Here is a 23816-nt window from a genome sequence, read left to right as displayed (position 1 = left end):
AGCTATTTGCCGTCATCTGGATCCTCCGCACGATGCCTTTGAATACTACTTTGAGTACTTTGCCGTGTTTGCCCGCAAATGCATGTTAGCCTCCGCTTATACGTGCATGTCACAACAGCGCTTGTATGGCAACATGGCAATCTGTGTCCCTGGCTTTAAAGGGAGCATTTCCACTATTGCAAAGGGTAAATACAATAAGCTCCAGAAGATTACACTCTTAGCTCAGCTTTATGAAGAGAGCAGAGGGTGTGGCAACGTGTGGATGTGCTCTGAATTTCACACAAGCGGAGGGAGGGCGTTGCATGCAGGCAAGCATGAATAGAATGGTATATAGCACACGCACTCACACCCGAGAGCTCACGCGCAGACACACAGTCCAGATTTTAGCACACGGAGTAGGCTGAAAGAGAAACCTCTCACTTTTTGATGCACTTTTGAAGTTGAATGTGTACCTCACATCTTGCAGTGAGGCAAAGTAAGGGTTAAATTGGGGGGGGGGGGGATTTGGGGGTGCTTGTGGGGGAGCAAACATCCAGTGGCATCCAACCTTCTGCAAACACACACGCGCACACCGATGGGGAAAAAAAAAACTGCAGTAGACAACATTAGACTATTTCACGTAGACATTGTTTCACTTTTTTCTCAGAAACTGCCAATTGCGCATGCCTTACATAAACGGACCTACGGAATTCATTGAATGGATGAATCAACCTGGGAAGGGAAGCAAAGGAAGTGATTGATGGTGAAATGGATGCCTCCTGATTGAAATTCAGCAACTCTCGTTTTAAAAAGGTCATGGGTCGCACGAGAGACATTTCTAAGCACAGTAGCCTCTTTACGGGGACCTCTGTTGCCATGTAAGAAGAGGCGCGCTGGTTCCCATGCATATATTCCACTGAGGTGGCTTGGCCTTGTGACGGCGGAGGGTTAAGCGATGCCAGCAACCAATCATAAATCTCCGGCGCAAGCAGCACACATGACCTGAAGGTCGCTGTTTCATTAACTGTCTTCGTCTTTGATTTTCTCATCCTTCGGGCGACCCTTCCTCCCTGCTGCACACACACACACACATCTTGGAGACTCGGGGAAGAGCATCTTCACAAATACAAACACAAGTACATCACACTCGTCATTTTGCGTATAACTCTGCAGGTCACTTGATTAAGTACACTTAGATGATCAAAAGCAGCCAGCACTTCTCAATCCTTTTTCACACAGTCAATCACAGGGCAAGTCTACGGGCGGGAAGTAAAGCCGCACAGCTCGCACGGATGTCAGGTGACAAGTACAAAAATGAACATACTGTTATTGTTCAATTACTGTCCAAGCTTTATTATCTCTAAGTACCAGGGCTGGGATGATACACGTTTGTCCGGATCCGATACGGATTGCGATACCTAAATATTCTCAAAATATATATTTACAAAACTGAGGTATGTGTTTCCAAAGTTTTAACTTAAGTGCCATTTGACATTTCAAGTGTCATGATTGAAAAGTGCGTAATGTTCCATTAACTGTTCCTGACACACAGGAATGCAAGATAGAAAAAATGAAAATTATAAATAAAACTCCAACTGCAAAGCTCAACTTTAAGGACCTCAAATGTTCCAAAAGTACGTTGTAGAACGTGCAAAACATAACATAACATACGTATTCTGCCCTCCCTGAGCAGACTGAGTACAGTTTGGCAGATAGTCAGAAGACCCTCAAAAATAGTGCAATGTTGCTTGTTTCAAGCCGTTTATTAAACTCCAATTGAAGTTAACTGTAAAACTAAACACATAAAACTAAGATAATTACACACAGTGCACATTTGAATATAAATCACAGTACTTCGTTTTATTTCCCGAACGTAGTTAGCTCATGGTTAATGCACAATGAAAACGCCAGAGCTTTCCTTACCTTTCCGCCGTCTGTTTATCCGCCATTTTGTCCAGCTGGACCAAATAGTAATCGCCTATAGGCCGGTCCAACTATCATTTTAAACTTTTAGGATAAAAATGAAAACTTTAATCGCTGGGCGATATTTCAAAATACATGAAAATAGACGAGTACATAAAACAAAAAATGGGCTTCCGACTCTGCTTAGTCCGACTATATTTTTAGTTTCCCATTTATCGTTTATCGCCTAGAAAATGGCCGTCCGTCATAGGCGGGTAGGCGGACCGGTCCGCCACATAAGCGGAAAGCCCAGCTCTTTAAAACGCCATTAACTCGCTCACGAAAATTAGCGCACTGACCGAGGCACTTGAAGCCCTCAAACAACTTAAAAGTCACTTATCCACAAACGCTGCAGGAAGGCACACAAACTCGATCGGGATTTTCTTCTACGCCTCAGTGTAACTACACGTATCTCAATAAGAGGACCCGCACTGCGCAGCTTGAATAGCGCTCTCATCAAATGCACGCACAAACACACACAAACAGGGCAATACATAAGGTATCGAAAGTATCGATACTTCATCAACGTACTGTCCGCAGACAGTACCACGATACATCGCAAAACGATATTTTTTCCCAGCCCTAGTAAGTACTGTTGGTAAGTAACATCACAGTGGTTGCTGTCCAATTCTTTTCTATCATCCCGAGGATGGGAGGAGTTTTTAGTCACCCCAAGATGGAACAGAGCTGAAGTCAGGCCAAGAATATCTACTCTTTGATTACAGCTTTTTGCCAGCTCGCCTTACAGTGTTACATGTTTTTGACTAGTTCCCCATATCCAGCACACACACATGCGCAAAAATACAGACAGACAGTGTGACTCGTGTCTTAAAAAAAAAAAAAGTCGAGCATACACAGACAAATCCCATGACATTTAGGCAAGTTGTTCGTGCTGTGCAATCAATGCTTTCTTCCACAGTGGCCTCGGTTGGTCGTTACAAATGTCTCAAGTTGGCGAGGGGCAGCCACATTTAATGCCTTTTAGTATGCGTGTGCGTGTGCGCAAGATCTCAAAGCACGACCGCTCCGTTAATGGACTGAGATGCTGTAGATATCTTCTTGTTTCTCCTAATAGAAGGTTACAGTGTGATAAAGCACATGTGTTAAATAAGATGAATATTAATAACAGGGTTCGTTTGCATGATATGTAATTCCCAGATACCAGACTAGTGTGGACCCTAGTGGATGTGAGCAGCATAAGGATGACATCAGAGGATTCTGGGATTGGCTCCAACTCATCCGGAGCCCTAATGAGGATAAGAAAAAAGATAGATTGATGGATACTGTATACACAGAGGATGCACAGTGGTGTTGGCTCAAAGGTCAAAGTTTGTGTCGGGTGAAGACTTGTTGGGACTCTGCGGTGAAAATCAGGTGGTAATGGTCAAGGGCGGCCACGGTTCTTCATTTAATTTATTGCAACATTGTACATTACTGTAGCTATAAAATGTTGCTTTGAAAATTCTACGTCAAGGTGACTTTCAAAACTTTACCGGATATTTCTCTTCTTCTCATGAGTCTGATAAAATGTATGGGTTTGGCACAATCCCAATGTGAGAAACTTCCTCATGGATTAAATGTATCCTTTTGAAATGACCTCTATGTTTTTCTAAAATACTTCTAACACTTTACACCATTTTCCCCTTTTATTAAACTAGAATGTAGCAGAGAGCGGTTTGAATTCACAATTAGGAGCAGTTTGTCATTCTGCAGTAGAACAGAGGTTGAGAGCCGGGCCCTCTCTCAAATCCAAAATCGGTGACCTCGCAAGTGCTCTGGATTAATGGGGAAAAAAAATCCCACGGATCAAAATCTTGTAGAAAGTCTTTCCAAAAGAGTGGAAGCGTTTATGGCTGCAAAATGAGAACATACTCCACATTTGTGTTAACAAGTGTACAGATATGTGTTCAGAATAATAGCGGTGTTTAAAAAAAAAAAGCAAAAAAAAAAGCTCAATATTGTTAAGGATAGTTTTTATTTCCATGCACGTTCAATTCAATTGAGAAACATGAGGACACATGTTGGTTATTTGTGAGGGAAAGGATTTGAAACAGTAGTGTCTGCATTTTACATTTAAATAAATATTTAGTGGCATAACCACTATTTCTGAGAACTACACTTTTGTTGCGTGAGGCAAACCAACTTCTGCAATTGGGATGTGGTATTGTATCGCTAGATGATTGCATGCAAGTATGGACATTTACAAAATGTTATTGAAAGGACTTTGAGCTTTACTTAGTTTTTAGCCCTTTTTATCTTGGGTTCAATTTTTTTTTCAATACTTAAAATTTCTATCAAAAATGAATGATTTGCACAATTTTGTTCACGCTTTATTATTTTCTTATCTTACTGGGAAATCTGGGAAAACAGCCAATTAATATGATATTTTGATTAGCCCACGTGTACGCATCAGTTTTCTTAGGGGTGAGTGTTTCTTTTATGTAGCTGAACTGCTGATTTTGATAAGCCCTCTATAACGTCAGAGTAAATCCTTTGTTGCTTTGTTGTATCTTGTCACCTGTTTGTGTTTCATCAGATCCTACTTTCGTGATCTTGCATCCCAGTTGAATCCCTCCTTTGTTCTCTCCTCAGATCCAGACTTTGCAGACTTGGGAGTACCACCACCTCTGCCCTGTAGGTAGTCTGTCTCTCTCACTCTCTCTCTCTCTCAATCTCTCTCTCCCTCTTTTGCTTTGGTCTTGCTGTCCCTTTCTCCTTGTTTCATTCATTATCGTACTCACTTTCATGATGAACAGTGATTCTAATAATACAGTACCCAGTAACATCTTACTCTAATATACAAATTCATCAAATCCCAAACTTTTTGGGGAGTAGCGCCAATCACACATAGATGAACCGCTAGGTACATTCAAGCTTGCAGAGAAAGTCCAACCCGGTTGTATATTTGATTTAAAAATATATATAAGTTAAGCTGGTAAAGTAACCGTGTTACTTTTTCAAGGTAACCGTGGCAACACCGCTGATGTTTTGATGCCAACATTGTATTGAGTTGACCTGGCAAGGCTGCGTTCGGTGTAAGTCACTGATGTGTCTATTCTGTGTGCGTGTTTCAGCATGTCAGTACGAAATGGTCGGTCCAGAAGGTATCGTCGAGTCCCATCAGATCACAAGAGACGGGAAGGCTGGCGTCAACGAGGCCGTCGACTGCAAATGGTTCATCCAGGCGCCACCACGGTCCAAGGTGAGTCAGCCGCCCTCGTTACGAACAGAACTTCACAGACATGCAGAACACTCGCCACACACCTCATGAGGTACGGTTGCGCTTTATAGCCGAAGTCAACCCAAACATATTTTTTTCCAGAATATGTTCCCAGCAGGCCCACTAGTTGAAGCAAGGCATTCTGAAAAATATTGAGTTTGCGGAATAAGAATTAATCCACCCGTTTTTAGCCATCTCAGAGGGCGGCCATTTTGTCCCTTCTGTCGACTGAAAATGACATCACAACTGCTCAGGGATCAGGCAACGACCAATCACGGCTTAGCTTTAGTCAATCACGGCTGACCTGTTTTCTAAAGATGAGCCGTGATTGGTCGTTGCCTGATCCCTGAGCAGTTGTGATGTCATTTTCAGTCGACAGAAGTAACAAAATGGCCGCCCCCTGAGATGGCTAAAAGGGAGTGGATTTTGCTACTCAACTCATATTCTACAAACGCAAAATCAATCAGAATTAATCAGTTTCAACTAGTGGGCCTGCTGGGAACATATTCTGGATTAGGTTGACTTCCACTTTGAGTGAAAGTGAGAGTTAAAATAGCTTAACTTAAAAATGTGTGAAATATAAGTTAAATAAACGTGGAAACGAAATTCACACCAGAATTGAATGAAAAACCTTCATGTAAACTGTTTCTGAAGTTTTTTGCGCAATCCTGCTAGTCAACAAACAGTATGTGGTGGTGTTGAGCTGCACTACATCATATTAATTTCTTCTTAAGGTGAAATATTCAAAATCAGATTAATGAAGAGCAGCTCTACTCAAATGCAAACCAAAATGGTGAACATTCGTTATGTCATCTTTTTATAGGTTTCATTTGAAAAATCCTAACCTGAGTGGTATTCATCGGGAAAGGGTTATCATCAAGATTCTACAAAGCTTTTTTCTTTGTCCTTATTCATTTCCATTCATCCTCCCATGTGCACTAAGAAAAGGGTCAGAGGGTTGCATCAGCAAACCTTGATATTACATGAGCTCTGTCTGCAGCTGTCAGCAGTATCCCGAAGTGGGTATTCGTGGCTGCAGGGGGTCCTTGCCTCATTGAGGGTCAGACGGTTCGGTCGAAGGGGTTCATGTAGGGTCAGTTCCCTCTTTTCTAGTCACCAGGAAGAACAGACGGAGAGAGGAAGAAGCATTAGGGCTTATTAAATAGTGTTGCTGCGTTCTGCTCCCCTAAGAGGACACAAGGCCGGTTGCCTCCCTGCGTCCGTCTGGCCCACCCCATCTATCTATCACTACACACACGCTTTGATGGGCTTTGTGGTTCGGATCAGGGGCAGGCTATAGATCAGTGCCCTGTAGCCTTCCACTAACTCCTTGCATGTACTAAAGCAGGTGTTTTGACACTGCTTGGCCACTCCCAACACACAAAGAGAGAGCTCAACAAAACTGCTACAGCGTTAAAAGGCATCAACGTATACCTGAACGGGTTGAAATAAATACAAGATTCTAGCTTTCAGTGGTGTAGACCTAGACAGTATCATACTGAGAGATGTTTATGTTCTCCTCTAGTGTTGCTAATATTGTGCTGATATACTACCAAAGTGTGCCAGAAAGAACAGCTACGGTATATAATGATGACATCCTATACCAGAGGCTCTAATTAACTGCATCGAAGCGCTCCGCAGAGAGCAACGCGAGCCCCAGAGTCAATGTGGGAAAAGAAGGGATGAGTAAAATATAGTATATGATTTTATTTATTTTTTTCAAAGAAACACAAAGGATGAGGCAAAGGCAAAGGGGTTTGTTGTAGTCTTCCTCTAAAAACATGTCATTGACTGTTGCCGAATATACAGTTAAATTATTGCATGTTGTTGAATAAAAAACATTGAAAATGTACGCCATAGGACCGATTAATTAAGGGCAAGGTAATATCGCACACTTGTTGCATTGTACAACTGAAGGCACAATCGTGTAGACTGTGAACCTGCTTTAGTTGATCACCTTGTGTGAATTTTAGCTGAATAGTATTTAGCAGCTGCAACGGGCTCCAGCTCACCCGCGACCCTAAAGCGGATAAGCAATACAGAAAATGTTGGCTAGTTAGCCAGGTCGATATCTACTCTGCTTTTTCTCCAACTAGTTGTGGCTGTTAATTTAAGTGCCGCCCTGATTTTGCCGTCCGCTGCCTGCTGACACATTCTGCATCTCACACGCATTCATCAGAAATATGAATGATGGTTGTGACCAGCGGGAACTCACCATTACTGGGGCCTTTTAGCAAAAGTGTGAAAGTATTCTTCCACCGGTCAGTGATGGATTCTGCTTCATTGCTGGCTGCAGCGGAATCAATAAGCAGGCAGCCTATTTTCCTGCTGGAACCAATTTTTGGCGTTACAAATTAGTGATTGTATCTATTTGATCCATTGCTTCTATTTGGGTTGGTGATTCAATCAGAACCACATTTTTTCTCATCCATGGTCTTTTTCGTCCACTGGCATGTGCCATCTTGGAATGTAACAACTCTTTTTATTTGATTTTTTGGGGCGATTTTAATGCATGTCCAGTTTTGGAATTTCTTTTCAATTTTCACGTTAATGCAATGTCTGTAAACACGATTCACGTAAAAATAAGAAACTTGAAAAAAAATGAAAATAAGTGTTTTTCACAGGACAGCGACAATATACAAAAATGATCTGGCTATTTCTTTATGTTATTAGAGCAGCCTCAGAATCATTGGTAAAACAGCAACGATGTTATTGCATGGCGACCCTGGATCACCTACCTTAGTCGTATCACAGGCTTGACCACTTTTATTGATTCAATCTACCTTGAATTTATTAAGGAATGTGAATTTTTGAAATGTGACATGAAAGCGCTAATAGATCATTTTCTTGAGTCGTTAACTCATTCGCTGCCATTGACGTATTTATTTGTCATTCACAGTTCAGCCATTCAATCCCAGGAATTCATTTGTATTTTTTTTTTCCAAAATTTTCAAACAGGGTAAACTCGTTTCTATCATTGTACTGCAGGGTTTGACCACCCTGCTGAGAAACCAACGCGCTCAGATTCTTAAATCCATAATGCTAAAAATTCAACAACATTAAGACGTGTTATCCTTAAAAATCTATGCTGCATCCTTCCCGAAGGGGAGGGAAAATGTCTTTTGAAGCTCTTCCATCATCCACTCCTGCCTTCAAGGACTAATAGCGATTTAATTCCCTATTCTCAGTGCCGTTGTTTTCGGGACGTACACGCCATAGGCAAGACATATAATGCATGGATGGATGCAACTTTGCTTTGAAAACCAGCTCACATTTTAGTTGGCCTGTAGAAACTAATGGAGTCCAGAACAAGATAAGATTTGATTGACATCATCAGAGAGGTTTACATTGAACAAAATGCAGACGGAATTTTGAATAACCGCAACACTTTTATTGGGTCTCCCTGTATTGTGTACACAGTGACACAAAAAAACCAAGCATTGCTGTCAGTGCAATATGGATCTCATGGACACCCATATGTAACATCTCTATGACGTTTTTTTTTTTTTTTTTTTCTTTCTTTTTGAAATCCATCTCACTCATCACGTTACTGAAGCCATGCTGATATTGCAGGCTCTATTATCTATCCCCATCTGCAGCTTTCGTCTTTGGCCATTTAAAGTGTCACATTCTCCTGTCACTTTATGAGCGGCCGACTCATTAACCGTAATGATGGCGAGCTCGGCGTGCAGCCAAGTGGAACCGCAGATGTGATTGGGCGAGCTTGTCTTGATGAACGAGTCACAGAGTCTGATGTAAGAAGGTGGTGTCAGGAGGTTCACTTTCTGAATCAGTTTATATTTGAAGTCCCTGCATTATGAATGAGAAGGTGAGAGGCATCGCTTTTACCTAGGTTGTTTGCTTGGTAAATTGGTGAGATTTTGTGGGAATCGGTGAGTGTATTGAAGAGTTTGTAACAGATTTTTCCACCTTGGCGTAGGTCTGCTCTCTAAAAATTGCCATTTCTTATTCAACATTGTTTTTTGGTTGAATGCTTTCGGCTATCTTTCCCATATTTAACAGCAGCCTCCGCTTTATTAGACACCATGCCTAAATTATTTACTGGATGCATCATCAACTTGAATGAATAAATGGCTCACCCCAAGTAGACACCTCCTGTTTGACCCCCTCAGAAAATATGTAGCAGTAATTACCTAGACAGTGACATTTGATACAACAGCATGTTGCAGATGTCATGATTGCACCTTCACAGCAGACACGGCATCTGTAAAGCCAAAGTGTATAGCAGAGAAATATGGAGCAAAAATGTCAACTTTAATCTAGAAAGGAAATTGGCAAGGATCGATGCATTAATGGTAGTGACAGTAATAGTAGTAGAAGTAGCCATCTTGTTTTTGTCGAGTAAATAACTCGCCACTGCAGTTTATGAGGACTACATTATGTGTATTCATACTGTACGTAATGACTTTATTCAGTCTTATTTCATTCCAGTTGTTCTGCTCACCAAGTTATTTGTATATTTCACATGAGAGAATTTCCAGTCATGTGTTTCTGTGTGTTTTCTCCCTTGGTCGTCCTTCCCGAATCTAGATCTACCTACGTTTCCTCGACTATGAAATGGCCAATTCCAACGAGTGCAAGCGCAACTTTGTGGCGGTGTATGACGGCGGCAGGTAGGACTATTTGACACAGAGTTTCAATAGGGCTTTGTGATTGGTGGCTAATCACATTGTTATATTCAGACAAAAGCTCAGTATGCTTGCTACGTATTGAGATGAAGAATGTAATATTATTTGATGTCAAGATAAGATAAATTGCTCTTATCTTTTACCTGTAGCCACTGATAAAACTTACTTTTATTGATTAAAGACCAGGATACGGGCGGCGGCCCGTCTTTAACTCATTCACTGCCATTGACGTATCTACTTGTCTTTTCACAGTCCAGCCATTCAATCCCAGGAATTTATTTACTTTTTTTTTTCAATTTTTTTTCAAATGTTAGGGTAAAAGAGGGTCTGAAGATGTCTGGTACTGAATATTAATTGCCGTAAGGCCCGTCATTTTTTTATGTATTGCACTTTTAATTTCTCCTGAGGACAGAATTGAAGTCAATATACAATATACAATATACAATATGACCTAAATTTACACATCATAATAGAAGCCTCCTAATCCTGCACTGACAATCTTTAAGTAATATGTATAAAAATGTAATACTGATAATAATAATAATAATAATAATAATAATAATAATAATGATAATAATAAAACATGTAGCTGCAGGACTGAAAGCAATGTTTTTTTAATATTAATCGGTAAAGTTACAATAAAAATACAGTTAATAATTGATTCTGTGAAAAGCACAAATATTAACTCATTCACTGCCAAACGTTTTCAGACGCTCTTTTACGCTAAGGTTTGAAAAAAAGTTGAAAAAAATATCTTGTGAAAGACTAGCAATTTTGTCAGTAGCAATTAATATGTAGTGTCATCATTTTGAGAAATAACTTAGCCAACATTACACTTTTTTCCTCAGTTAAGCTTTTTCTTACAATCAGCTTTACTCGCAAATCAATAACCTCTTCTCAAGATAATATATCTTAAAATCAGATAAATAATGATTAAAGTGTGGGCTTGAAAACTATAATGACTTGTTTTATCTTGAGAGCTGCAATATTCAGCTGTGATCATGAGATTACAAATTAGAACTCACTCATAGGGTAAACCTCCACTAAGGCTGAATTTTGTCATTGACATTTATTTACACGATTCACGGAGAAACTATGGAAAATGTTTTTGTTTGTTTGTTTGTTTTTTAAACCAAATCCTCAACTTCTTATCTCACCCAAGTTCGGTGGAGGACCTGAAGAGCAAGTTCTGTTCTACAGTGGCCAATGACCTCATGTTGGTGTCAACCCTGGGTGTCATCCGAATGTGGGCGGACGAGGCCAGCCGGAAAAGTCGCTTCCGCATACTTTTCACGACCTACCAAGAACGTAAGACTCTCTTACACAATGTTTCACAACCTTTATCGGAAAAAACTTTCACATCGGTCCGCTTAGCAAAACGATTCACAAAAAGTGGCTATACAGGGTCATTATGTACTTTCTGTCATCTCGTGGAAGAACATTTGATTGTTTTGTTACCATATGTGGTTGGCATGAATAAATTAACAAAATTTTTTTTTTTATTATAAAATATATTTTTTCTTTGTCAAAATAATTGACATTGACTACTTCCCTGCGGCACACCTGATGATCTCTCATGTGCCACGGCACTCTGGTTGAGAATCACTGCTCTAACATGACATGACGCACCTAATATTTGATAATTCATCCATTCTTAAAGTTCCTGTAAAGTGAAACTATACACTTTAACACACCAGAGAGAAGAATTTAACATTACAATATAGCATCCCAGACAAGTTTGAATGATTACAAATATTGTTAGTACCGGTACATAAAATTGGGATTCAAAATTGCAAAGAAATCAAGTCATTCTCTGAGCTTTCTCTGAACTCTGTAGGTGTGTCTGCTGAATGTGCTGAAAACGTCCCACTCAATTGCCAACTGTCAATCAAATACCACTACAACCTGCAAATAAAGGATGTTGCAAATAGATTTAATTTATTCCGGGGTCCGACTGCACCATACAAGTCTTTATTAACTGTACAGGCAACATATTGAGTTTATTTTAAACATTCTGATAGAGTAAAAATATGTTAATCACTGTTAATAGTTTATCATAACGACAACAAAACATTCATAGACGCTGGCGTATCCCGATTTTCATGCAGCAATTTTGCCAATTTGACAGGATGGGGCTGGGGGCGGCACATGAACATGCGAGGGTGGGGATGGATACATAAGGTATGTCGGCATATTTAAGTCGCCAGCTGTTATCACCAGCAGATTTAATGAGAGTATTCGCTTATGTTGTTGTTGCACAAATCGCGACGTCATTTTCTACATCGAGGTTTCCATGCGAGATGTGAGAGTGCCACATTCAAAGGGAATGAGAGGAGCCTTCAGTCTTAACTTCAGACATCAGACTCAGTCTTAACGTAGACTTCTGAGGCCATACATGAAGCCATTTCAAACTCTTTGACATTTTGTGCACCTCTCAAGTAAAAAATGCAATTTCACATAACATAATGTACCACCTCACCGAAAGTAGCCACTGACTTATACGGGTTTTGTCCGTTGCTATAGTAGCATCAGGAACTGGTGCTTTTTTTTTCTTTCTTTTTTTCGGTATTGCAATAAAAATAAATAAATTAATAAATAAATAACAAATGTGATGCTGCACTTTTACACAGAACGGTGCCTGTGGGTGATTGTGAATATTATGGTATTGACATCATTGAGGTTAGCTAAACACGATCACAAGTGTAGCGTAGGTGATTGCCACTGCCTTTTTGTTTAAAGACAGAAAAAAATGTATGCTACTGTTTGGTTGTGCGTATCTATAATTACACCTTTAATTCTTCATATCACCAGAGGAACTTGCAAGTAGTTTGACAAAGGCTATAGATGAATTCCTATTAAGGCACTTGATATTGTGAGGCCTCTTGATGTCACCATTGAAATAGTTTGAAACAGAAAAAGCAACCATTCTAAACTAAATTTCCCATTCCCCTGAAAAACATATTTAAAAAAAAAAATAACTAGGTCACACGTATACATGTATTTGGAAAATGGCATCCAATTTATGTATATTTACTACAAGCTCTCTTTGCATAGCCAACAGAATCCAGAAATATGCTACTATTGTAACTCTTATGTCTACACCCGAAGTGGTCTTGTGGACGTACTCATGAGATCACTGAGGGAAAAGGTTGTGTTTTGTTGTGAAGTGTGGCACCATTTTTGTGACCTTTTCCCAAAGTGGAGGCAGGATGCACTGTTGTCACGGCAACACCTCTGCCTAAAGGCCTCAGTCTTTAGAGCAGCATCACCAATTACTGAGCGGCGGATGGACAGCTGCACCCAAAAGTGACTCAATTTAGTCTTCTGCTTCTTTCACATGTTTTAAACCAGCGTAGCAGCTCATTGCAATATGCATTAAGCAGTATCAAATGTACATGAGTAGCAGTTCTTTTATTCAGTTCATTAATTCGGTGACTCGTCTTTGCGGTGTAATATAATGTAGGCGTGAAAATGTTCAGACAGACAGGATCATGATTCATGAATAATAAGTGGACATATTTAGACAAGTTGATGGAATACTTGCATTCAGGGGCGGAGCCATGGGTGGGCCTGGGTGTGCACAGGCCCACCCAGATTGACAGACTGCCCACCCAATGAGCTTCATGAAAAAATATATACTTTAAAAATTGTTGGAATTTATTCTGAAATTATTTGTGAATTTTTGTTTTTTGTTGTATTGAATACTAAGAATGGCATAATTGTGCTTGTCTAAGGCTAATCTGAACTTCGTATGATTCAGTTTGTCATTTTATTTGAATATACGATGTGTCGGGACAGGAGGATTGTGCTCGGTGAGGGAAATAGTCAGGCCCACCCTGATTTTTCCAGGCCCACCCATTAGCCACGTCCTGGCTCCGCCCCTGCTTGCATTACCATCTAGTTGATTTTAAATGACAAAAAATATCCGCTGTGTGACATCAGGAAAATGTTACTTGAAGCGGCCTCATGTTTCTCCGGTTTGCTTACACAGTAAAACTAAAAGTGAAGCTTAGACATTATCACTTAGTGTTTTTTTTGTTTTTTTTTTTTTTTGAGAAAAAGTTCCACCGTGCCTTTATGAGCGTTCACAGCTGCGCTTTCCCAAAGGGGCCGTCAGCTTTTGGAAAGCTGCTGACTCCCTTGAGACGCTTCTGTGGGATGCGCACTATTCCCACATGCAAACATTAAACCGTTATCATCTGTGCATGCTCCCAACTGCTGGTACATGTGATGCTGGTGATGTCTTTCAGGTTGAGAGACACACACACAGAAACGCAGTCGGAAAAAAAGTGGAAAAAAAAAATCCCTTCTATTTCATGCATGAAAGCATTTAAAAAAAAACATGCTTGAAACAACTTGCATACAACGGATTGATCTGAGAATGTATTTCATACTTCTTGTCCACAATATTGGTACATTTGAAATCTCACATCACAATAAAAAGTGACTAAGATAGTAGTAGTAGTCGATAGTGGAAATTTAAACCACAAAGCAACGTCATTGGGCTTTGCTGCATAAACCTTGTTTTGATTCCCTCAAGCTCTTTCTGCGGACTCTCTAATTATTTTCACCAGCAACTCATTTGGTCGTTAATTTATGGCATCGCCTGGGACACATCTATGTGTGGGCAAAAGGGCACTTTTATTACAGAAGGTGTTGGTATTCATTTTGTAGATCTGTGAGGATCACTCACTGGTCTCACCCTGATATGGCTTTACGAGAGGAGCCTTCAGCGGTGAAAAGCAAAGAGACCGGGCCCCCTCTACTGGTTATTAACAGCGAGCTTGGTATTGGCTTGGTACCTATTACTGTTCGTGTTTTCACATATATTCGTAGGTCAGAGTCTAAATACCTTAAAATCATTCACAAATTGTAAATATAGAATTCTAATAGTCTTTATATTATTGAAATCTAATATCGTGGGCTCATGGTTGGTTTATTAGAAAGTACTATGCAGCCAATTTTCAATTAGACTCCATAGAGGAGAGTCACGTATGCCCTTTAAATGTTGCTTCAAATCCAGATAAAAAAAAAAAAGGAATTTATTTGATCTTTTCGCCGTTTAAGACATTGGGGGACAAAATGAGAACAAGGTCACCTTGGCTTTGTATTACTTCATGATGATGTCGCCTGTAACATTAGTGCGCTGATTTTATGACCACGTCCACTTGATGGGTTGTTCCGCCCTTGCGCTGACATCATAGCAGAGTGGTGGGATGGCCGTCTTATGATTGCGGCAAGGCCATGCTAAAGGGGGGGAGGCAAGGGGGAGAGATTGGCAAAGAAGATGATGGGTGGTGATGAGAAAGGAGCGTCGAACTCAAATTTGAATATTGACAAAAGTTTGAATTTGAGTTGTGAAGGTGATGATGTCACACATCAAGTGAAAGTGATTTAGAAGATGAGGGGAAAAACAAACAACAGATGGGTTTTGGGGGAGCAGACTTATTTGAAAATCGAAATGACTTCCCCTAAACTGATTTGCACATTTTTAAGCAGCTTACAGATTTGGTGCTGTTCATAATGATGTGACTGAAGTGGGAAAAATGTTTTTTTTGGATAGAGTCAGAAAGTGAATGACATTGTTTCATTTTAGCTTTTAAATCTCTTTAAATTTCAGCCCCAAAGTGTTTAGAAATGTTCCTTCTCTATCTACAGCTCCATGTGATCCAGATGCCTTCTTCTGTCACAGTAACATGTGCATAAACAACACACTGGTGTGCAACGGCCAGCAGAACTGTGTGTACCCCTGGGATGAGAATCAGTGTAAAGGTGAGATGTGTTAATACAACATCTTTAATTTTACACCACATGCACAGGTAATACATGATGACTATTTTTGGATTAAATATTTGAAATGTGGGCCAAGAAGTAATTTAGTGGTTGACACCATAACCCCCAAAATGTATTCAGTTGAATGTTCTACTTCGTTTAATCGTTTAATTTTTCTTATTTTGACGTGAATGGATCTGTGATACAGATTCCAAAATTCAAAATTGGACATATGTGTTTTTCACAGGGCAGCGAGGATATTTTACATTACAGTTGACCAAACGTCACAAAAAGTATATATGACATACTAACATAATGTTCTCAGTTTACTGTACTCACACATTTACTTATTCAGGCCTGTTTCGTTGAACACAGAGCTCTTATTCTAATTAAATTAATGTGTGCAGGTTGACACACAGGTTAACCTGCACCATCTTCCATCTAGTGGAAGAGTATTTAATTGTTCTGTCTTCCACTATATGTCGCTGCCATAGATAGATTCACATGAATGATGACGTGAACAGGTAATCTGATTAAAATTGGATCATTTTACGGCATATCTGATGATTTCACACGGCACACTAATAGTGGGAATCACTCTTATCAACAATGTTTCTGCTCGTGCACAGAGAATACGAAAGCCAACATCCTGGACAACCTGAACAACACAAACGGGACCATCATTGGCGTCACCTGCTGCATCGTCCTCCTCCTCCTCATCATCTCCGTTATCGTCCAAATTAAGCAGCCTCGCAAAAAGTACATCCTCCGGCGCGAGGACTTTGACCCCACCATGTTTCAAGAGGTTTTCGAGCCGCCTCACTACGAGCTGTGCACTTTACGCAGCGCCACGGCCGCCACCGCCTCAGCAGACCTAGTGGACCTAGCGGAAGATTTTGAGAACTACCACGCCCTCCGTCGTGCCTCCTCACGCTGCATCCACGACCACCACTGTGGCTCGTCCTCCAACCCGGGCTCGGCCCACATATCCCAGCTGTCCCTCAGTGCACGGGGGAGCCGCGGCAATCTGAGCGCGCGGGACGCGGCGGCGGCCGGCCTCCTCGCGGACCTCCCGCAGGCCCCCATGTCCGTGCGCCCCCTGCTGCCCAGCGCGCCGAACCGTAGGAGCATCTTGGTCATGAAGCACAGCTACTCGCAAGAGGGAGCGGACAATGGATGCGATCTGGACGACGACCTGGATGAAGTTCCAACCACCAGCCACCGGCTTTCTCGCCACGAAAAGGCAGTACAGCGGTCAGTATCCATCGATTTTTGATGAGGGAAGAGCGCAGGCTCAGATTTCATTTTATTTTCGATTCTCCACTTTTGTTGATTTTTGTTCTTCCAACTCTCTCTTTATGTTTTGTTTGAACCCCTCTATGTGATCTTTAAAATGGTTTTCTCACTCTTGCATGCTCATCCTACACTACTCACAAAAAAATTGGATATTGGGCTTAAATAGAAAGTCAACCCAAACATATTCATTTCAAGAATATGTTCTATGCAAGACCACTAGTTGAAACAAGGCATTCTGGTAAATATTAGGTTTGTTGAATAAGAGTTAGTCCACCCGTTTTTAGCCATCTCCGGGGGCGGCCATTTTGTCACTTCAGTCGACTGAAAATGACATCACAGTTTCTCAGGACTCAGGTAACGACCAATCACGGCTGACCTGTTTTCTGAAGCTGAGCCGTTATTGGATGTTATCTGAGCCCTGAGCGTTTCTAATGTCATTTTCAGTCGACATAAGTGACAAAATGGCCGCCCCCTGGTTAAAAACGAGTGGATTTTGCTGCTTGACTCATGTTGCACAAGCACAATATTAATCAGAATGTCGTGTTTCAACTAGTGGGCCTGCTGAGAACATATTCTTGAAAAAAAAAAATGTTTGGGTTGATTTCCTCTCAGTAAATTGCAGTTTTCATTAATTAGTCTTTAATAAATTTGATAACTTCATTATTAATTATTAGGCTACCTTTAAAAATGCATTTTGCCACTCACTCTCGACTGAAAATGACATCACATGTGTTGGGGGTTCAAACAACCAATCACGGCTCAGCTTGTGACCATTAGGTGAGCGGTGATTGGTTGTTATCTGATTCCAGTCTGCGGCTTTATTGAATCGTGTCTGTAAGGTCTTTGTTCAAGTTGGTCCCAAAGGCATTTAATGTCCTTACACACTTGCAACAAAGACTGATGCAACAAAGTTGAAGTCAAGTACAGGAAATAAGATTCAGTGAGCAGTCACAGAGGGCAGTGCAGTGACTGGTTAGCATGTCTGGCTCACAGTTCTGAGGTTTGAGTTCAAATCTGTGTGGCGTTTGCATGTTCTCCCAGGCTTACTTAATGTTTGTCACAACACTTTCGTCCAATTAGCATCATAATAATAACTACCAGATATATATCGTTTTGAAGTTCAATTATCGGTTTAAAATGGACTATTTACCGAATCAGTGCCTGATGTCAAAATCAAATTGGAGTAATTTTTCTAGCTATAGAAAACCAAATATTGTTTGACATTAATAAAGAAAAGCAATATTCTTGTTAAAGTAACTCCTTATATGATTTATTCCTGCATGCACTTTCCCTCACTGTTCCTGACACTTCATATTATTACGAGACAAGACTGCATGCGTTGTTTGAACACACCAGCACAGGTTACATTGTGACGTGTCTACTTTATGCAAATTGACATTAAAGTACAGAGGCGTGACATTTCAGGTTCTGCCTCATTGGCTCTTTGAGCAAACATGAATCAGAGTACAACACAACTAGGGTCTAAGAGACAATCTCAAGGTAAGACCTCTTAATCCAACAGTTTTTGTCATGTATATTGTTGTGTTGTCGCATTTGCTCACTTTGCGTTGATGAATGTTTTCCCTGTTGTGTTAATGGTTTTTTTTTTTACAATTCATTTTTTATTTTTACTAAGATGGTTTTCTTGCTTGCAGCCATCTTGCCCCTTTTAGTGTGTTTGTTTGAACATGGGAAGCTCAATTTTACTGCATGTGTTTTTTTTCTCTGGTGGACAAAACTGTAGACTCAGTTGATGTTTGATCCGCTTGGACTGTTTTTCATTTTTCAAGCTCGATTTCCATTTGCTACCGGTCAACCTTTTCGTTTACCCCAACAGCAAAAATTAGCAGCAAAAAGTGAAAAGTTGTTTTTATTTTTGCTCAAAATGACACAAGAAATTGAAAAAAAAAGACTTTTAAGACATCCCACTCATCAGCAAGCTCAGCAGGGGCCTGATAACTATCCTGATCATTTGAATCAGGTGTGTTGCAGCAGGGAAAGATGGAAAACATGCAGGAAAGCGGCCCTCGAGCACCGCAGTTTGAGACCCCTGATTTAAAATGTATTGCACGTAAAAGTTAAATAAATATTGCGCCTAACTAAATGCTTGACAACAAATAATTCCAAAATATTACATGCACATATATTGTACTTAAAAGTTAAATACTGTACAACCAAACTTGACAAATGTACTGGAATTGATAGTTTAAGCCACTGTCTGTAACATTATGGCGTAGTTGTTTTGCATACCACTAGAGAGAGCTAACACACCACACTTTGAGGATCACCACTCGACTAGATAATTCTCTAAGCTACCAAAAATCCTTTTGAATGATGCAAAATATGTTTTTTAAAATTGTCAGAAATTTCAAAATTGTCAGCAATTTTAAAAACACCATGCAAATACCAAATATTTTATATAATAGTCTTTTGCAAATTTTTTGTGTCATTTCCAGACGGAATATTATTGGGCTTACCTTTATATACACGTGCACACAATTATTGCATAGCTTTTGCATGTGTTTATTTGTGTCATGCACTATAAGTATTTTACATTTGTAGTATTTAATGAGTTTGGCCCTAGTGCATTTTATACTCATTGGATACTTCATAAAGTACACCAGCCAATGCAAAAGCTATATCAATCACCAGTATTCGACCTTTCCAAAATAACACACATCAGTTTTGTTTTGTTGCAGTATATGTAGTGGTTAAATGACATACTGACATCACAATATTACAGTAAATAAGAAGACCCAAATGATTCCTTTTTTATATATATACATTGGATTGCGCATGTGTGCCTAGTAATGTGTCTGCTTTTAATCAGTGATTAATGCTGGTTTATATGTAGCAGTTTGTCATGTGAGCCTGCTTTGTATTTTAGCATGAAAGCAATGCTATGTTGAAAACATGTGTACTGTAGTGTACTGTAGTGTGCGTGTGTCTGTGTGTGTGCGCACTTATGTTCTACATTGTGTCGCGTTGTTTCCATCATGTAGACTTCTTGAGAGTAGTGCAATCCAGGATGAGTGCGAGCAGGCATCACTGACATGTGACAAAGTGGAGCGGACATTTGCGCCAGCACGATGCTGAGGCCGAAGGGACACTTTGAGGCAAAGATATCCAAATGATGTGATCGTGTGCAAAGATGAGCACAAAGGACTAGATGAAAATACTTCATGTTGTAATTCTTTGAAAGATGTCTGATGTCCATCTCATTTTTGTTATTGTCTCCACAGAAAACAATTGCCATCAACATATCTTAGCTTCAGACTAAATTTAGAGATATTTCTTTTAAATGTCACTGAGGACAAACTTTATACGTTCCAAAGTTAAGCATGCATTATCCAAATGAGTAGATTTATAGATTTGTAGTTTTCTTAATAAAAAATGGAATATTACTAACACACGTCAATGTAATTGTTATTTTGAGACATCAATTCAAGGCCGCACTTGTGCATGCTTCTTTAATATCCATTGAAATATACTGCAACTACAACATGAAACGACCGGAGACCAGGCCCACCTATACTAATACGTTTGACAGACAGCCCAAAATGAAGAAATGAAATGCATTGCATGCTAATAGCTGAACATAATTAGATTTTAAAAAAAACAAAAAAAAACGAATTTATTTAGTTTTGTTTTTTTTTTGTTTTGATTTTCTTCTCTTCTATACTTACAAGTTTGTTTGTCTCCTAACGATCACCATAGGAAGCTTAATGTCTTTGTATCAAACCAGACTTTTCTACTCGAGCAAAATAAGAATGTTTTTTAACGTTATTCCAACGATCCTTCAGGGCTGGTTTTATTGATGCTTTGTAACAGTATTAATATTAAATAACAATAAAGCACCTACTTTTTGTTGTTTTGTTCAACTTGTCTCATTAGTAAATCTGTCATGCATGCCTCCCATTATTGGTTTTAAATGTCTATTTCTTGTTTGCTTTATGGAGTGCCCCACCAAATTGAAAACTGCTGGGTATTTTTTTTTTTTTATTTAATCTACCCGAAGTTCACTTTGACTTTAATCAAAAGTTGGTGTGTGGGATTATGAGGTTAAAACAACAGCCATGGAGAGGGATCATCTATTGTAAAATTGGTTTTGGAATTAAAATACACAATGACAAACACACACGCAAAGCAAATTTACCTGTAGGCCTACATATAAGAGCCACATAAACGACTTACATAGTTTGTGTTCTGCCATGTATGTGTATACATATTTTCTATTATGTATTTTTCCACTTAGAAAATGAAAGTTTTTTAAAAGTGTCCTTCACTCCTGCGATTGGCTGGAAACTGGTCTCGGGGGTTCTCCCCTCTTGCCCTAAGTCACCTTCAGCTTGCCCATGAGCCTGATGGGGACAAGCAGTAGATAAAATGGATGGATGGTGACCTCCACCAGAATAGAAACTGTGTCCCAGTTATATGTTGTTTAGGTCAACCCTTTAAGTAGACCCCTCATTTTATTCTGACACTAGGTGGCAGTCATTACCAACTGGCGGAAACCACCATTTGTCATGTAGGCACACTGTACCACAACACCTACCGAGCAGGCTTGGCATCTGTAAAGTTGATGTTTGCAAGGAGCAAGTGCTACTAATTGACTACAGTAGCATTAGGCATTGCAAACTGCAAAAAGACAAATGGAAGAAATGGAAAGTTTTGAAGCTTTATTTCGTTAAAGTGGGAGTCAACCCAAACATATTTTTTTCAAGAATATGTTCTATGCAAGCCCACTAGTTGAAACGAGTCTTTCTGATATATTTTGCGTTTGTGGAATAAGATCCACCCGTTTTTAGCCATCTCTGGAGACGGCCATTTTGTCTCTTCTGTCGACTGAAAATGACATCACAACTGCTAACGACCAATGACGGCTGACCTGTTTTCTGAAGCCGAGCCGTGATTGGTCGTTATCTGAGCCCTGAGCATTTGTGATGTCATTTTCAGTCGACAGAAGTGACAAAATGTCTGCCCCCTGAGATGGCTAAATAGTGGATTTTGCTGCTTAACTCATATTCCACAAACGCAATATTAATCAGAATGTCGTGTTTCAACTAGTGGGCGTGCATGCAGAGAACATATTCTTGAAAGAAATATGTTTGGGTTGATTTCCGTCTTTAAATAGTGGCCTCTGCTCTAATACAAATGTTGTCCAAATGGGGAAAAAAAAGCCTGTCATCATGTCTTCTCAGGGGGAAAAAAATTACTGCACTGGAATAACTAAGCATTTTAGAACTTGTTGTGCTCTGTGTGTGCTCTACTTTTTCATGTCTTTTGACTTTTGGGAAATTGTGTGCACACATTTACTCTCTCTTCCACTCTGTTTCACTTTTTTTCTTGGGCGCTCAAACACACAAAGTCAAACACTGGGTCGTCTGCCAGTAAATAAATGGAGGCAGACATCTCGGTTAAAAATAAGTAAGTCCGAGCCAATTTATCACAAGCAGGGCCGACAGCAGATTAAAAAAAAAAAGCAGAAAATCAAAAAGCATGCAAGGCCCAGAGAAGAAGGGAGTGGAAGTAATGGTGTTTTCATTTCTCTACAGATACATCAGACAGATGCATCATTCTTCTGCATCTTGCCAAGTTTGACAGCATTTGGAGGTCTTTCTCCCTTGTGAATCTTCAGTGAACTAATATGCCTGAGTAATTGGAGTGATGTGATGAAGGGGTCTGTGATGTACACATCAAGTGTTTTCTTTGCTTCAGACCACGCAGGTGTCTTGTTCCTGTACCTGTGGACCACATCTGGCAAGGATGAACTAGCCATTGAACATTGATAAATGACTGAAACCAGAAAATACCTTTAATGTAAAGTTGTTCCGCAAAGAAAAAAAACAGGAATCGTTTTTTTATTTATTTTTTAAATCATGAATTCACTTTAATGCTTCAGTTCAATTGTTCATGTTTATTTTATAGGGCGGGTACTATGTGATGTCTTACAGTTTTTCTCCATTGATTTGGCTAATATCTTGAAAACAGCAATGCCATTCTTAAAGTTAAAAGGTCATTCGGCCAAACAGTCTTCGGGTTCTGCGCAACAATACAGCTCATTCTCTTAAAGCTCATATCTCTCCCAAAACTGTTCACACATGCTTCGGACTAGATCCCTTTCATATATAAGGCGTCAGTGACACCAAAATTGCAAAGATCCTTCTCGATTGCTGGTCTTGCTGGTGTCACTGGTTACCAGAACAGAAAGACCAGCATGAAAACACAAAAAAACATGCTTGTCTAAGACATTTGCAATTTGATTAAATGGGTAATTTGGGGATTTGTCTGTGTTATTTTGACAATGCGTTTCTGTTTCAAGAAATGAGTCAAACCAGCAGAGAAAAACTGTAACAGTCCATATCTTGAGGTTGATGTGTAGAAATGTAGTGATGAATTTCATTAATGACCCTTTATTTACCTGGCATATGGATTGAATTCCTTAGTTTGTCACTCTTTACCATGACATTGTGTTTTTATTTAATAAAGTCATTTGCATATTGATTTGATAATATAAAGAAAATGCTGGAGAGAATATTTCAATAAACAAATGTTTACTGACTTATTGTGGTGAGTCATCAATTCAGTCAATCCTTTTATAGTGTTTTGCTTTTGATCTATTGCCCTTGGAAATCAACAATTCAATACAGCATACAAACATGCAGTATATGATGGATGGATGGATGTTAGATAGATGGATAGATGGACAGAGAGACAGAAATAAATAAAGAAAGATAGATAGATAGATAGATAGATAGATAGATAGATAGATAGATAGATAGATGATAGATAGATAGATAGATAGATAGATAGATAGATAGATAGATAGATAGATAGATAGATAGATAGATAGATAGATGGATAGATAGATAGATCAAATATTTACAATTACACCAAAGACAAAAAGACTGAAAAACCAACTACATAAGCAGCATTTC

The 23816-nt window shown here is 39.6% G+C and overlaps 1 protein-coding gene across 6 annotated transcripts in view; it reads left to right on the top strand.

Annotated features, from left to right (window-relative positions):
- The window catches only part of neto1l (neuropilin (NRP) and tolloid (TLL)-like 1, like), a 53133-nt gene extending 29694 nt beyond the window's left edge, over positions 1-23439 (top strand). For 2 of the 6 annotated variants that reach the window (XM_086021380.1, XM_086021378.1), the window contains 8 exons: positions 4534-4575; positions 5016-5143; positions 9713-9795; positions 10973-11118; positions 15469-15582; positions 16212-16836; positions 18304-18378; positions 22434-23439. In XM_086021380.1, the coding sequence (XP_085877506.1) occupies positions 4534-4575; positions 5016-5143; positions 9713-9795; positions 10973-11118; positions 15469-15582; positions 16212-16836; positions 18304-18364 (1199 nt within the window). In that variant the 3' untranslated portion in view covers positions 18365-18378; positions 22434-23439. Of the gene's footprint in view, positions 1-4533; positions 4576-5015; positions 5144-9712; positions 9796-10972; positions 11119-15468; positions 15583-16211; positions 16837-18303; positions 18379-19880; positions 21778-22433 lie in introns of those variants that run through there. The other 4 variants (XR_015084485.1, XM_086021382.1, XM_086021379.1 and 1 more) reach the window with 4 other exon arrangements.
- The last annotated feature ends 377 nt before the right edge of the window (positions 23440-23816 follow it).

This window comes from Filicampus tigris, chromosome 21, assembly GCF_054856515.1.
Source record: "Filicampus tigris isolate MCC_2025a chromosome 21, RoL_Ftig_1.0, whole genome shotgun sequence".
NCBI classification, from domain to species: domain Eukaryota; kingdom Metazoa; phylum Chordata; class Actinopteri; order Syngnathiformes; family Syngnathidae; genus Filicampus; species Filicampus tigris.
The sequence above is the reverse complement of the archived record's forward strand: the minus strand, read 5'-3'. Positions and strand labels throughout refer to the sequence as shown.